The sequence below is a fragment of the Hippopotamus amphibius genome, chromosome 11 (genome assembly GCF_030028045.1).
Source record: "Hippopotamus amphibius kiboko isolate mHipAmp2 chromosome 11, mHipAmp2.hap2, whole genome shotgun sequence".
In the NCBI taxonomy this organism is placed as follows: domain Eukaryota; kingdom Metazoa; phylum Chordata; class Mammalia; order Artiodactyla; family Hippopotamidae; genus Hippopotamus; species Hippopotamus amphibius.
In genome coordinates, this window is record NC_080196.1 from 102,823,281 (window position 1) to 102,835,388 (window position 12,108).

A 12,108-nucleotide genomic window follows, 5' to 3' on the forward strand; every position below is an offset into this window, starting at 1 on the left:
AAAGCACAAAAGGAAAAGCAACCAGTAATACGAATAAGTACTGTTTTATTGATTAAGTATTTCATAAGAGGAAAAATTTTTGACATGTAAGAGTCCCACATACCACTTAAATTCAAATAAATATGGGTGTCTAGGTGAGTAGTTTGAATAGTAGGTATGATTTTTGAAACAGCAGCTATGTTATTTCAAATTCAGGTGAAAATGAAATATCCTTTCATCATATCTTGAATATATAGTCCAAATGGGATTTTTCAGGGGGAAATAGAATAGGTTTACATGTGTTTGTAGAGAGAGAGACACAGACATGGTATTTCAACCAACACATTCTTAGTGATGACTCTGAGGTTGGAAAGGAAAATGAATCAAAGAGAACCTGTTACTTCTAGCAATCAATGTTTGGGAACAACCCTGTGAATGTGCCCTGAGTGTAGCTGCCGGCTAATCACATCTAAGGGGAAGAGACTCTGCCGTAGAAGAGGATGGTGTTGGTCTTGTTGTGTTTGATGAAGAACAGGAAAGGGTGGTCACAGTGGAAAGTGACCGGAATTCGTCCTGATCTTCCAATAATTTCTATGCCTGTAGCAGCTGCAGCCTCCGTGCCCTCCTCATTCACCTCCACAACAGACTTGTGGACGACTTTCGACACCACCAGATCTCGTCCCCCGCTCATGCCCGAGAAATCAGCATCTTGGGGACTGAAGGCGGCCACCATCCCCAGAGCTCCCAGTGTGGCCTTGAGGTCATAGCTCTCTTCCACTTTGAACCGAGGTAGCTGTAAATCCACGAGTCCCTCCTTCATATTCTGTGGGCTCGTCCACTCTATTAACTTCTCAGCAGTGAGCTGATCTTCAAGCTGTAACAACGGGAAAGGGAACAAGTGACACTCTCAGTGACACTGAGCCCCCCAATATTGGATTGAAACGTGTGGGAAAACTTTCTTTTAACAGCAAACATAAATACAGGAGATTCGGTTATATTATGTATACATATAAACTTATATGTTATATAAATACAATATTTATATTATATACATTATCTTATTATATATTGTAAACTGAATCTTCCATAATATATTTTTGATAAACTGAACCTTCTCTATTTTACATGTATAACAGCAGAACCATTAAATAAACTTATTTTGTAAAAGATAAACTATTTATCTTCATTTCTCAAGCTGCCAGACTCCTACATGTTTCATTTTCAAGCAGTGTTTTCTTGTTAATGTCCTTTTGTACACAATTTTGTACATGGTATAATTATAGTGTATAACCCGTTTTTATTCCTTTCCCTTGCTTGACCTATGTACAAACTTGTCCCATATAGGTATATATTTCCATAATCAAGTTTAAATTGTTACATAATACTACCATTCAATAGATATCCAGTGCATATGTCTTAATTAATATTTCTGAACATTGACTGTGTGTCAGTCTCTAAGCTAATCTATTGGTAATGCAAACATGTACCATTGTTCCTCGTTTACATTTTTCGTTATTTTGAGCCTCTTCTGTCCAAAAGCTTTTCCCTTGTTTATACTTATGCCTGTAGGATAAAATCCTGCCACTGGGATTCCTGATCGTTATTGACAGGGGTTGCTGAGCTGAAGCACAAATACTGTGATGGTTCTTCATACGTTTTGCCATATCACATTCCCTGAGGAGTTCCACTTTCCAGGGTTTCCTCATGTATGTTTTGCATGTGGCAAGTTCACCACAACTTCAGCATCACTGGCTGTAAGGTACCTGCAGATGGCCCTTTACAGAATGTCCTCCACATGGCAGATATTGTTATTGGTACTTTTAAACATTATCTTGAACTGACATAATAATACTAAGAGGAAAATTCACTTTTTTTTTTTTTCCTTTTTTTACTCCCAGCAAGGAGGCTCTGAATGACTCTGAGGGAATACATCTAAATAGAAAAGTGAGCATCAAGATAAATATTTGTCTCCTGGCTCCAAACCATTGTGGTTTAGCATGCAAAATAGTGTCCATTACTATTTTAATTTGCTCGATTTTATTTATGAGTTAATATACATATATTTTCCTTGTGTCAGCTATACCTCAGTCTTCATTTCCTGTCTTCAAATGAATAGACTGGAGTAGATGTGGCTTTGATGGTTGCAAAATGGTAATGTGTGAGTCAAGTATATTAGTTTTCTGAACTGCTATTCTGGTTTTCTGAGATATTCCTGGGGGCTGTGATGATAAGATTTTCTACATAATCTTCCATATCACACCATGATGTTTATTTTGGGGAAAGTGACACGATGCCAGGTTCTCCTTGACAATTTTCCATTACACTCTATGCAGAGAAGAAATGATGCACTCTCACATCGAGCTCTCGCCCCACATCACCAACATTCTGTGAGCACTGCTTTCGAGAAGAGCTCATAAAAGCCCTGTGTCACTAGGAATGTAAGCAATAGTAGGAAGCAGTGGAGGTACCAGGCTTTACCTTCTGCAGACCATCCACTTCATCGGGCAGCAGCACCACCATGCTTAGCTCTTTGCCTTTGTATGGAATTTCCAGGATCTTGACTTGCATGTCCTCCAGTGAGGTAAAGTTGAAAAGATTGGTTTGTTTCATCATCTGCACGGATTTTCTTGTATCCTACAATAAATTAATGTGACAAAAGAGCTAAGTGAGCATAATCAAAAAAAAGGTAATATTATTGAGATAACAAACACATCTTCCTGCTAAGAGGTGATCTGGGAAATCTGTGAATTTGAGACGAGTTTCTTCAAGTATTACCAATTACATAAATTAAAAACAAAAAAGACAGTAAACTATAGCCTCAACAGATTCCATTTTGTACCAGCAGTTATACATTAATCAAATATGAATTTGACTACCTCATTCCATGTACAACTGTGTTACATTATTATAAATTAATTATAGACAATACCTTGTTCAGCCAAAAAGTTTCCTCCACAGTATTTTTTTTCTCAAATTTCTGCTTCCACTGCCCTTTGAAATAGACAGCATTCACCAGAACCAGAACGGTGTCGGTACTAAAAGAGTTTTTGGGAAATAGATCTTTGATTTTTTCTGGAAAGAAAGAAAATCAAAGATCTGTCATGAAAGGCACAGTGGTTTGTCTGGAAGATGCTTTGAAAGTTACAGCTGATGATGAAATATTCACACAAGTCACCACATGAGGGACTCAGAGCCCGACTGTTCACAAGGTGAAGCTGTGCTCCTGGCAGCAGCCTGATGGAGTCGCCCTCACGGAGACCCCCTTCCTCTGCCTGGGAAGGTGCTTAGTCTCTGTCTGTGGGGACATCAGTCATCTCACACTGCATTCTGATGGACTGATTTCAGATAAGTTTTCCACAAATCAATTTTTCTCCCTGCCTCCCTCACTGCCTCCTTCCTTGTGCCTCAATATCGCCCCCTGTGTCCTCCATCCTGTGCTCATTCTCCTTCCTTCCTTCCTTCCTTCCTCCCTCTCTGTCTTTTCAAATTTTTAGTCAATATTCAGAAGATGTAGGCCTGAATGTTCTTTAGGACAAATGACATGCATGCTATCACCTAAAACATGTGATCAGACACAATTCCCCCTGATGTCTTTGTCTTCATTCTTCACTTTGAATTGCTTAGGTTTGGCCTATATTTAGGATGGAAGAGAGGACATGGTTCATAGAATGGAGACATTGTCCATCCACCTGTCATGGTTGGGGAGGACAATGTGACCAACTCTGCAGGGCGGGGGGTGGGGAGGTGGGCCCTGCAGCTCCTATTGCAGGTGGCAAGAAGGGTGGTTTGGAGGACAGTGGCTCATTTCCCAACTAAGAAAGGATAAGGGAATAATAGTAATATTATTAAGATTTTTAATATTTTCCCTTAGGGATCATAATCTAGAAGTTAAGCCTCTAATGTAAAGAAAAAAATGAGAAATCAGCCTGAGGTTTGAGCAGAGACTTGGGACCCACAAAGATGCTGTCACCCACAGACTCAGCCGTGTTTCCAGGCAGCTGGTCCTGGGATCCCTCCTGGCCTCCCCTGTTTCTCTCCACATTCACTTGGACCATTCCACCCTCTGCAGTGCCCTCCCCCTTCCTCTGCAATCACGTCTCACCCCGCTCCTGGCACCCCATGCAGGGTCCAGCACAGTGTTCACACACAGTAGGGAGTCAAGAGTGATGTGTAATGAGAGACTCTCTCACAACCTACTGTTAGTTTGACTTTCCACCCAGGAATTAATCATCTTTCGACTTTCTTCTGCAGCATGGACAAAATCAGCAGATTCTACAGCAGCCAGGTAAAATTTCCTAACATTATCCATGTATCCCTATGACATGGGAAGGAAGAAGGCAGGAATTAAGAGTAATTTCTCAGTAACTGTATAGGTATTCCCAAATTAAGTTGTGTTCAATCTTGATCAGATTGAGTGCTCATCTCACTGGTGGGCTGTCAGGCTCTGGGACACTCCAGTGGGTGGAGTTGTGGTCAGGGAGCTGAATGCCCTGGGGCAAAGGCTCCCCATATGGGTCAGTCGGGCTCCTCTGCCTCCCCCTCCCCCATTAGGAGATGGGGACCGAGGACCCAGGATGCAGAGTAAAGGTGTGACAGGTCATGAAACTTACCTGAAGAAATGGAAACTCCTTTTCTGCATAGAGCCTGTTGGCGACCTTCAGCTCGTAGGCATCCCTGGGTTTCTTTAACTCAGTCAGAAGGTTTTGAAATTGATGATGAACATTTCCTGACTTTTCAACCTTCAAACACCAGAAAGTGAGCTCATTGGATTCTCATTGTATGTAAATACTACACCCCCATAGGTCTGTTAGATCCGTACCTAGAGTCTGGGGTCCCCACAGATGACGTTTGCTATTATTTCCCCATTTTTGATGTATTGTACTGGAAATAGCCTTCAAAATGCTTAGATTTTGTTAATATCTTCCAGGTAGTTCTTCCTTCCTTCTAACAAACTGCAGTCTTTCCTCTTTTGAGCTAGAGAGGCAGCAGCATTCCACTACTGGATTGTGTCTTAATTGTTTCAGATGGTTAAGGGTTAGCTTCCCTAACCTTAAGCTCCTTGTGGGCTACAACCAAAGTGCATCTGACAGTCATCAACTGTATAACAACATCAAACTTGTGTATTTCCTATGTTAATGCATGAAGCCCTGTTGTCCTCCGAGGCGGAGTCACCTTCTAGGACCCTTTGGCTGTGCTCTGTGACTCTTCACTCATGGTGGCCATGCTCCCAGTGTTGGAACCGTGTGTGCCTGGTTCACTGCTGACAGCGGTGCACCAGCATGTCTAAGCCTTTCCTTCCATTCACATGAAGACAAGAGAGCTCAGAGTGAGGCAGGTTAATAACAAAACAGGGAAGGACAAAGCAAAAATAGGAAAATGCAAACCCCAGGGAATAAGTAACTTATGGTCTCTTTCACAAGACCCTGCCAGGGGAAGCACAAACAACTGGGTCAACAAGATAAGGAAAAACTAACGTATGCACTCTGGCTTTTGTATATTGCTTCTGCATATATAAACATAGCTATAGGCTCCCAAAAGCACAGCAACTAGTCTATAAAAGGAGGAGCTCTCCTTTGGTTTGGGGCTCAGTCTTTGAATGTGAATCCACTGGGCCTATATAGGTACAATAAATATTGCTTCCTGCATTATAAACCTCAGTGTCCTGCCTACCTCTACTGACTCCCCCCAAATTTCTGGGGGCTTGTTTGGGATTGGGAGATGGTAGAGAGAGACGGTGCTTTCACCTCCCTTGTCTCCGGGATACGAGCCCTGGGATGCCGGGGGTGGTGCCACCGCCTGGCGCCAGTGGACCAATTGATCCATAGGAGACTAGCCCTCCTGGTGTGTCAGGGTGAGACTTCCAAGAGCACAACAGAACCCGGAGAGGCATAAGAACCAGTGCAGGGAGCACCACCCCACAGACTGGTAAGAACCCAGGTTCATTCTGGTTTAATAGGCCCAACCTTAAGTGATAGAAGGGGAGGCTGATCACCTCCCAAGAGTCACCCAAGTAACCTGTAAGACCCTCTCAGGGGGAGTTGGAGGCGAAACCATGACTCCAAGGTTAAAGGATTGGGCGGATGGCTGGAGCTTATTGAATGAATGTGAGTAAATGAGATGACCAATTAAGGTCGAAGAGAATGTTGAGTCCTGATCCGTTCCATGGCAATCCTCATATGGCTTAGGGTGGTTCTCTTTGGAGCAGTCCTGATGTGGGGTTTATTCCATCCCACCAATGCTAAGAGGTGCCTGAAAATTTCCGCAAGGGAAGCGGCTGGAGCCGGATGAAGCGCATTTCCAAAACCCAATTTTCCTACTCCTGCCCTCCCATGTGTGTGTGTGTGTTGTCTGATAGTACAGGAGGAAATGGGTGACAAGCAAAGTAAACCCACCCCTTTAGAATGCATGATTAAGAACTTTAAAAAGGGATACTCAGGAGACAATGGAGTTAAATTGACCCCTAGAAAACTCCGTACCTTGTGCGAAATAGAGTGGCCTTCATTTGGAGTAGGATGGCCCTTGGAGGGCTCCTTGGACAGGGGACTAATCAGTAAGATATATAAAGTAGTGACAGGGGACCTGGGATACCCAGACCAATTCCCATATATAGACTCATGGCAGGATGAAATCCTGATAAAGCCATGCTGGCTTCAGCTATGCCTAGAGGAAAATTGTAAGATCCTGATGGCACAGGCAATAGCCTCCTCTAGGTGCAAGCATAAACCAAAAGGGCCAGTCCTAGCGGGAGAGCCAGAGGAAGTGCCCCCACCATATGTACCCTTATACCCTCCCCTACCCGCTACTGACTCAGCAAGGACTAGTGAGGTCTGTAGCTCATCTGAAGCCTCCTCACCCATTATGCCCCAGACATCAGACTCCAAACCACCTCCTAGGGGAAAGTCCCTGAACCCTGGGGAATAGAAGGGAAATGAGAGCAGCCCACCCTTCACTCTGAGCCGATGGGTGGCCCTAGAGATGCCATTGAGGGTAACACAGGGACCTCTCTACTATGAGCAGGATGGACAGATATGGGGGCACAGCATACATTCGTGTATCAGCCCTTCACCACAACAGACTTCCTAAAATGGAAAAACCATACCCCCTCGTATACAGAAAAGCCCCAAGCTATGATTGATTTGATGCAGTCCATAATTCAAACTCATAAGCCCACTTGAGCGGACTGTCGTCAGCTTTTATTGACATTATTTAACCCCGAAGAGTGCCATAGAGTCACACAAGCTGCCCTGCGGTGGCTAGAGGAACATTCACCAGAAGGCACTCTTAACACCCAGGCATACGCCCAACTGTTTTCCTGAGGAAGACCCCCAGTGGGACCCCAATGAAATCCAAGGCCTTCGAATGCTAGAACAATACCAGGAGGCCCTGTTACGTGGGATGAAAGAAGGAGGGAAAAAGGTTATGAACATGAGTAAGACCACTGAGGTGCTCCAGGAGCCCCGGGAAAGCCTGAGCCAATACTATGAGAGACTGTGTGAGGCATTCCGCCTTTACACCCCATTTGATCCTGAAGCCGCAGAGAACCAGAGGATGCTTACTGCAGCCTGTGTGAGGCAGGCCCAAGGGGATATCCGACAAAAACTGCAGAAGCTTGAGGGTTTTGCTGGGATGAATGTCAGTCAATTGCTGGAGGTAGCCACCAAGGTCTATATTAATCGAGACCAAGAAGCTAAGTGGGAGGAGGAAAGAAAATTAAAGAGAAAGGCAGATTTACTTGTGGCTGCTCTTACAGAAAGGAAAGAGTGCCCCCAAGGAAGGGACATACGAGGTCGAGGTCGAGGTCAAGGCTACGGCAGGGGCCTGAAAGTGAGTCTAGAGGGGAAACCAACCTATCCAAGACCCAGGCTGGGACCAAACCAATGCGCCTATTGCTGTAGGGAAGGACACTGGAAAAATGAATGTCCTCACTGCTCAGAGGACTGTCATTCAGACCATAAAGGAGAGGAAAGGGGGCGAGTAATCCAGGGACAATATCAACTTGGTTAACAGAGACATGAGACCTCCTCCGATGACTTTGTGGGCCTGGCTGCCATGGAAGGATATGGGGACGACTAGGATAGACCGGGCTCCATTTTACTAGGCCCCCAGGAGCCCATGGTCCAAATGACTGTAGGGAGCCAACCCATGGACTTTATGATAGACACGGGGGCAGAACACTCTGTAGTAACACAATTGGTGGGACCTATTTCGCAAAAACAAGCTACCATTGTGGGGGCCACAGGTGGTCGAGCGCACCGTCCCTTTTTGTTACCTAGGCGATGCAGGCTAGGAGGCCATGATGTGGTTCATGAGTTCCTACATCTTCCTGATTGTCCCGTAGCCCTAATGGGATGTGACTTGTTAGGAAAATTACAAGCCCAGATAATCTTTAACTCACAAGGATGAGCGGCTTTGACTTTGGGGAAGCCCAAGGCTAGGATTTTGGCTCTTATTTTCCCCCGAGAAGAGGAATGGCGCCTCTATAGTGCCGTGAAGGACCCACAACAAGGACCTGAGCTCCCTTTCCGAATACCTGGGGTATGGGCAGAAGATAACCCCCCTGGACTGGCTAGAAACATTCCCCCGGTGATGATAGAACTAAAACCCGGGCCCAGGCCAATCCGCCAAAAACAGTATTTCATTCCCTGAAAGGCTCAGGTTGGGATGCAAAAACATTTGGAGAGGCTCTTAAAGTAGGGATTCTATGGCTTTGTCAGTCAGCCTGGAACACGCCTCTCCTGCCTGTACAGAAACAAGGCACAGAGGAATATAGGCCAGTTCAAGATTTCTGAGCCTTAAACCAGGCTACTGTCACCCTGCATCCAGTTGTCCTGAACCCCTACATGCTATTAGGACTTATTCCTGCTGAAGCAACTTGTCTAGACCTAAAGGATGCATTCTTTTGCATCCGTCTAGCTCCACCATGTCAGGACATTTTTGTATTCCAATGGGAAAACACTGTAAATGGAGACAAGGGCCATCTGACTTGGACTAGATAGCCACAGGGTTTTAAAAACTCCCTGACCATCGTTGGGATGGCCCTAGCAACTGATTTAAGGGCTTATCTGGCCAAGCAGCTGGACTGTACCTTGCTCCAATATGTGGATGACCTTTTATTTAGCCAGAAAAACTAAAGAAGAATGTATGGAGGGAACCCAGCACCTCCTTACCCTTCTATGGGAAGCAGGCTATAAAGTATCTGAAAGAAAAGCCCCGATCTGCCAGGAAAGTGTAAAATACCTCGGGTTCCACCTTTCACAGGGACAATGACGGCTAGGCCCAGAAAGAAAACAAGCCCTTTGCTCAATCCTGGTCCCTACAACCCAACGCCAGGTCTGAGAATTCCTCGGGGCGGCAGGCTTTTGTAGAATTTGGATACCTAACTTTTCTATAATGGCAAAACCCCTATATGAAGCGACAAAAGGGGGGGAAGGGAACCATTACTATGGGAACAGGCACAACAGGAGGCATTCGAAAAGACCAAAAGAGCCCTCATTAACGCTCCCAGTTTAGGGCTCCCGGATGTCTCAAAACCTTTCTTTCTACATGTACATGAATGTACTGGGAGAGCGGTAGGCATGTTAACTCAAATTCTGGGCTCCTGGCACCGTCCCGTAGCATACTTGTCCAAACAACTGGATGCAGTTGCTAGAGGATGGCCCCCTTGTTGGCAAGCATTGGCAGCTACTGCTCTCCTGGTCGCTGAGGCTGACAAGCTCACTGTGGGACAAGAATGGACTGTTCGGGTGCCACATGCGGTGCTCACTCTGATGGCCTGTAAGGGACAATATTGGCTGACCAATGCTCAGATGGTTAGATGTCAGGGGGTGTTATGTGAAAACCCCCGTGTCCACCTAGAAGTGGTAAAAACTCTCAATTCAGCTACGTTGTTGCCAGTGGGACCAGGTCCGCCAGACCATGACTGCATTGAAGTCATGGATGAAGTGTTCTCTAGCAGACCAGATTTCACAGATCAGCCCCTCAAAGACCCTGATGTAGAATATTTTACGGATGGTAGCAGCTTTGTAAAGGAGAGAGAGTGGTTGGCCAGATACGTGGTGGTGACATTAAATTCCACCATAGAAGCTAGGCCCTTGCCAAAGGGAACTTCTGCCCAAAAGGCAGAGTTGATTGCATTGATCAGGGCTCTTCCATTGGCAGCAGGTGTGCAAGTAAATATCTATACTCTAAATATGCCTTCACCACTCTCCATGTGCATGGAGCCCTATACAAAGAAAAAAGCGTTAATTAATTCAGGAGGAAAAGATATAAAATATGGAAGAGAAATTCTAGAACTTCTAGATGCAGTCTGGGCCCCCAAGAAAATGGCAGTTATGCACTGTCAGAAGGAAAAGACAGTAACTGCTAGGGGAATTCGCCGAGCCGGTCGAGAGGCAAGACTAGCAGCCTCTAGAGAACTTCAGGAAACTGCAGCCTTAAACTACTGCTTTACTCCCCTGTCCCCTAACAGAATGGAACCCTCAATACTCTAAAAATGAGGAAACTTGGCTTAAAACTGAGAAGGGAAAATATCTCCAAGTGGATGGCGGCAGTTTGAGGATGGCCGCATAGCCATCCCAGAAGCCCTTGCCCTGGCCTTTGTCAAATCATATCATCAAGGAACACATGGGTGTCGGACAGCCTCAGAGGTTACCCTGAGCCGACATGTCTATGTTCCTCGGCTCTCTAGTATCCCTTGGGCAATAAGCAAACAACGTGAACTGTGTGCCAAAAACAACCCACGCCAGGGGCCAGTCATGGCTCCTGGGTCACAAAGTGTTGGAGGGACTCCATTTGAAACTCTTGTAGTAGATGTCACTGAACTCCCTCCCGCCCGGGGCTGTAAGTACCTGTTGGTATTTGTGTGCACATTCTCAGGGTGGGTAGAGGCCTTTCCCACCCGTACAGAAAAGGCGCGAGAAGTAGCCCGGCTCCTTCTAAGGGAGATCGTTCCCCGGTTTGGAATTCTGATTACCATAGGGTCAGACAATGGGCCTGCATTTGTGGCAGAAATAGTACAGTTAATTGCCAAAGTATTAAAAATTACTTGGACATTGCATACAGCCTATTGCCCACAGAGGTCAGGGAAAGTAGAGCAAATGAATAGAACTTTAAAACGACAGCTAAGCAAGTTATGTCAGGAGACTCATTTACATTGGGATCAACTGCTTCCTATTGCTCTGTTGAGAATTAGGGCAACCCCCACAAAACGGACTGGGTTTCTCCATTTGAAATTCTTTATGGGCGACCGCCCCCTATAGTTAAGAGTATAAGGGGAGATTTAAAAGAAATAGGAAATATCACTTTAAGGCAACAAATGCAGGCTCTTGGCTTGACCCTAACAGATATACATCACTGGACTGGGGAACGACTGCCTGTAAGTCTAACTACTGGCCTCCGTTTCTTCAAACCCGGAGATACTGTATGGGTGAAGGAATGGAATGTCCAGCCTTTGAAGCCCCTCTGGAGGGGACCATTCACTGTTATTCTGTCCACTCCTACTGCCGTAAAGGTGGCTGAGGTGACACCTGGGATTCACCACAGCAGAGTGAAGCCAGCCTCTCCAGACTGGGAGTGCATCCCTGATCCAACGGCCCCGTGTGACCTGACTCTTCGAAAGAAACGAGTTGCGGCGCTTAGAAGCCCGGGAGACAACAGCCCTGCCTCAGTCACTCCAGAGGCGAACTGATCTATGCATGGCAGAAGCCTGAGAAAGGACACCACAGCAAAAGGACAGATAAGACTATTATTACCTCCCCATAGACTGTAATCCCTTTTTCCTGATTCTAGCTCACTTTTAGCGCTAAATCTAGCTGTGAGATTAGCGTCTACTGCTCCTGAAGATTGGACATGGGGGGAAAGGACTTTACTCGTGCTGTTTTTCCTCATGCTTATAAGTTGCTTACTTGCTATTGGATGCTTGGGATAATTGTTGCCATAGGAAGTACCCCAAACCCATCCCTAAGAAGGTGACCATCAATGTGACTAGATCAGCTACTCCCTTTTCTGTAAAGTTTGATGCTTGCCTAGTCATACCCTGTGGAAATCTAAATGTACAAAAACAACTTTCCCTGGTAGATAAATACCTCTGTCCTGAGACAGATAATAGCATGGGGCCACGCTGTCCAACTT

General features: G+C 45.5%; 1 protein-coding gene across 2 annotated transcripts in view; it reads right to left on the bottom strand.

The window, feature by feature from the left end:
• Positions 1-448: 448 nt before the first annotated feature.
• Positions 449-12,108, bottom strand: part of LOC130831023 (serpin B3-like) — a 34,960-nt gene continuing 23,300 nt past the window's right edge. For both annotated transcript variants that reach the window (XM_057698450.1, XM_057698452.1), the window contains 5 exons: positions 4,590-4,718; positions 4,177-4,294; positions 2,909-3,051; positions 2,458-2,613; positions 449-853 (listed from right to left, as the gene is read on the bottom strand). In XM_057698450.1, coding sequence (XP_057554433.1) covers positions 449-853; positions 2,458-2,613; positions 2,909-3,051; positions 4,177-4,294; positions 4,590-4,718 — 951 coding nt within the window. The remainder of the gene's footprint in view (positions 854-2,457; positions 2,614-2,908; positions 3,052-4,176; positions 4,295-4,589; positions 4,719-12,108) is intronic.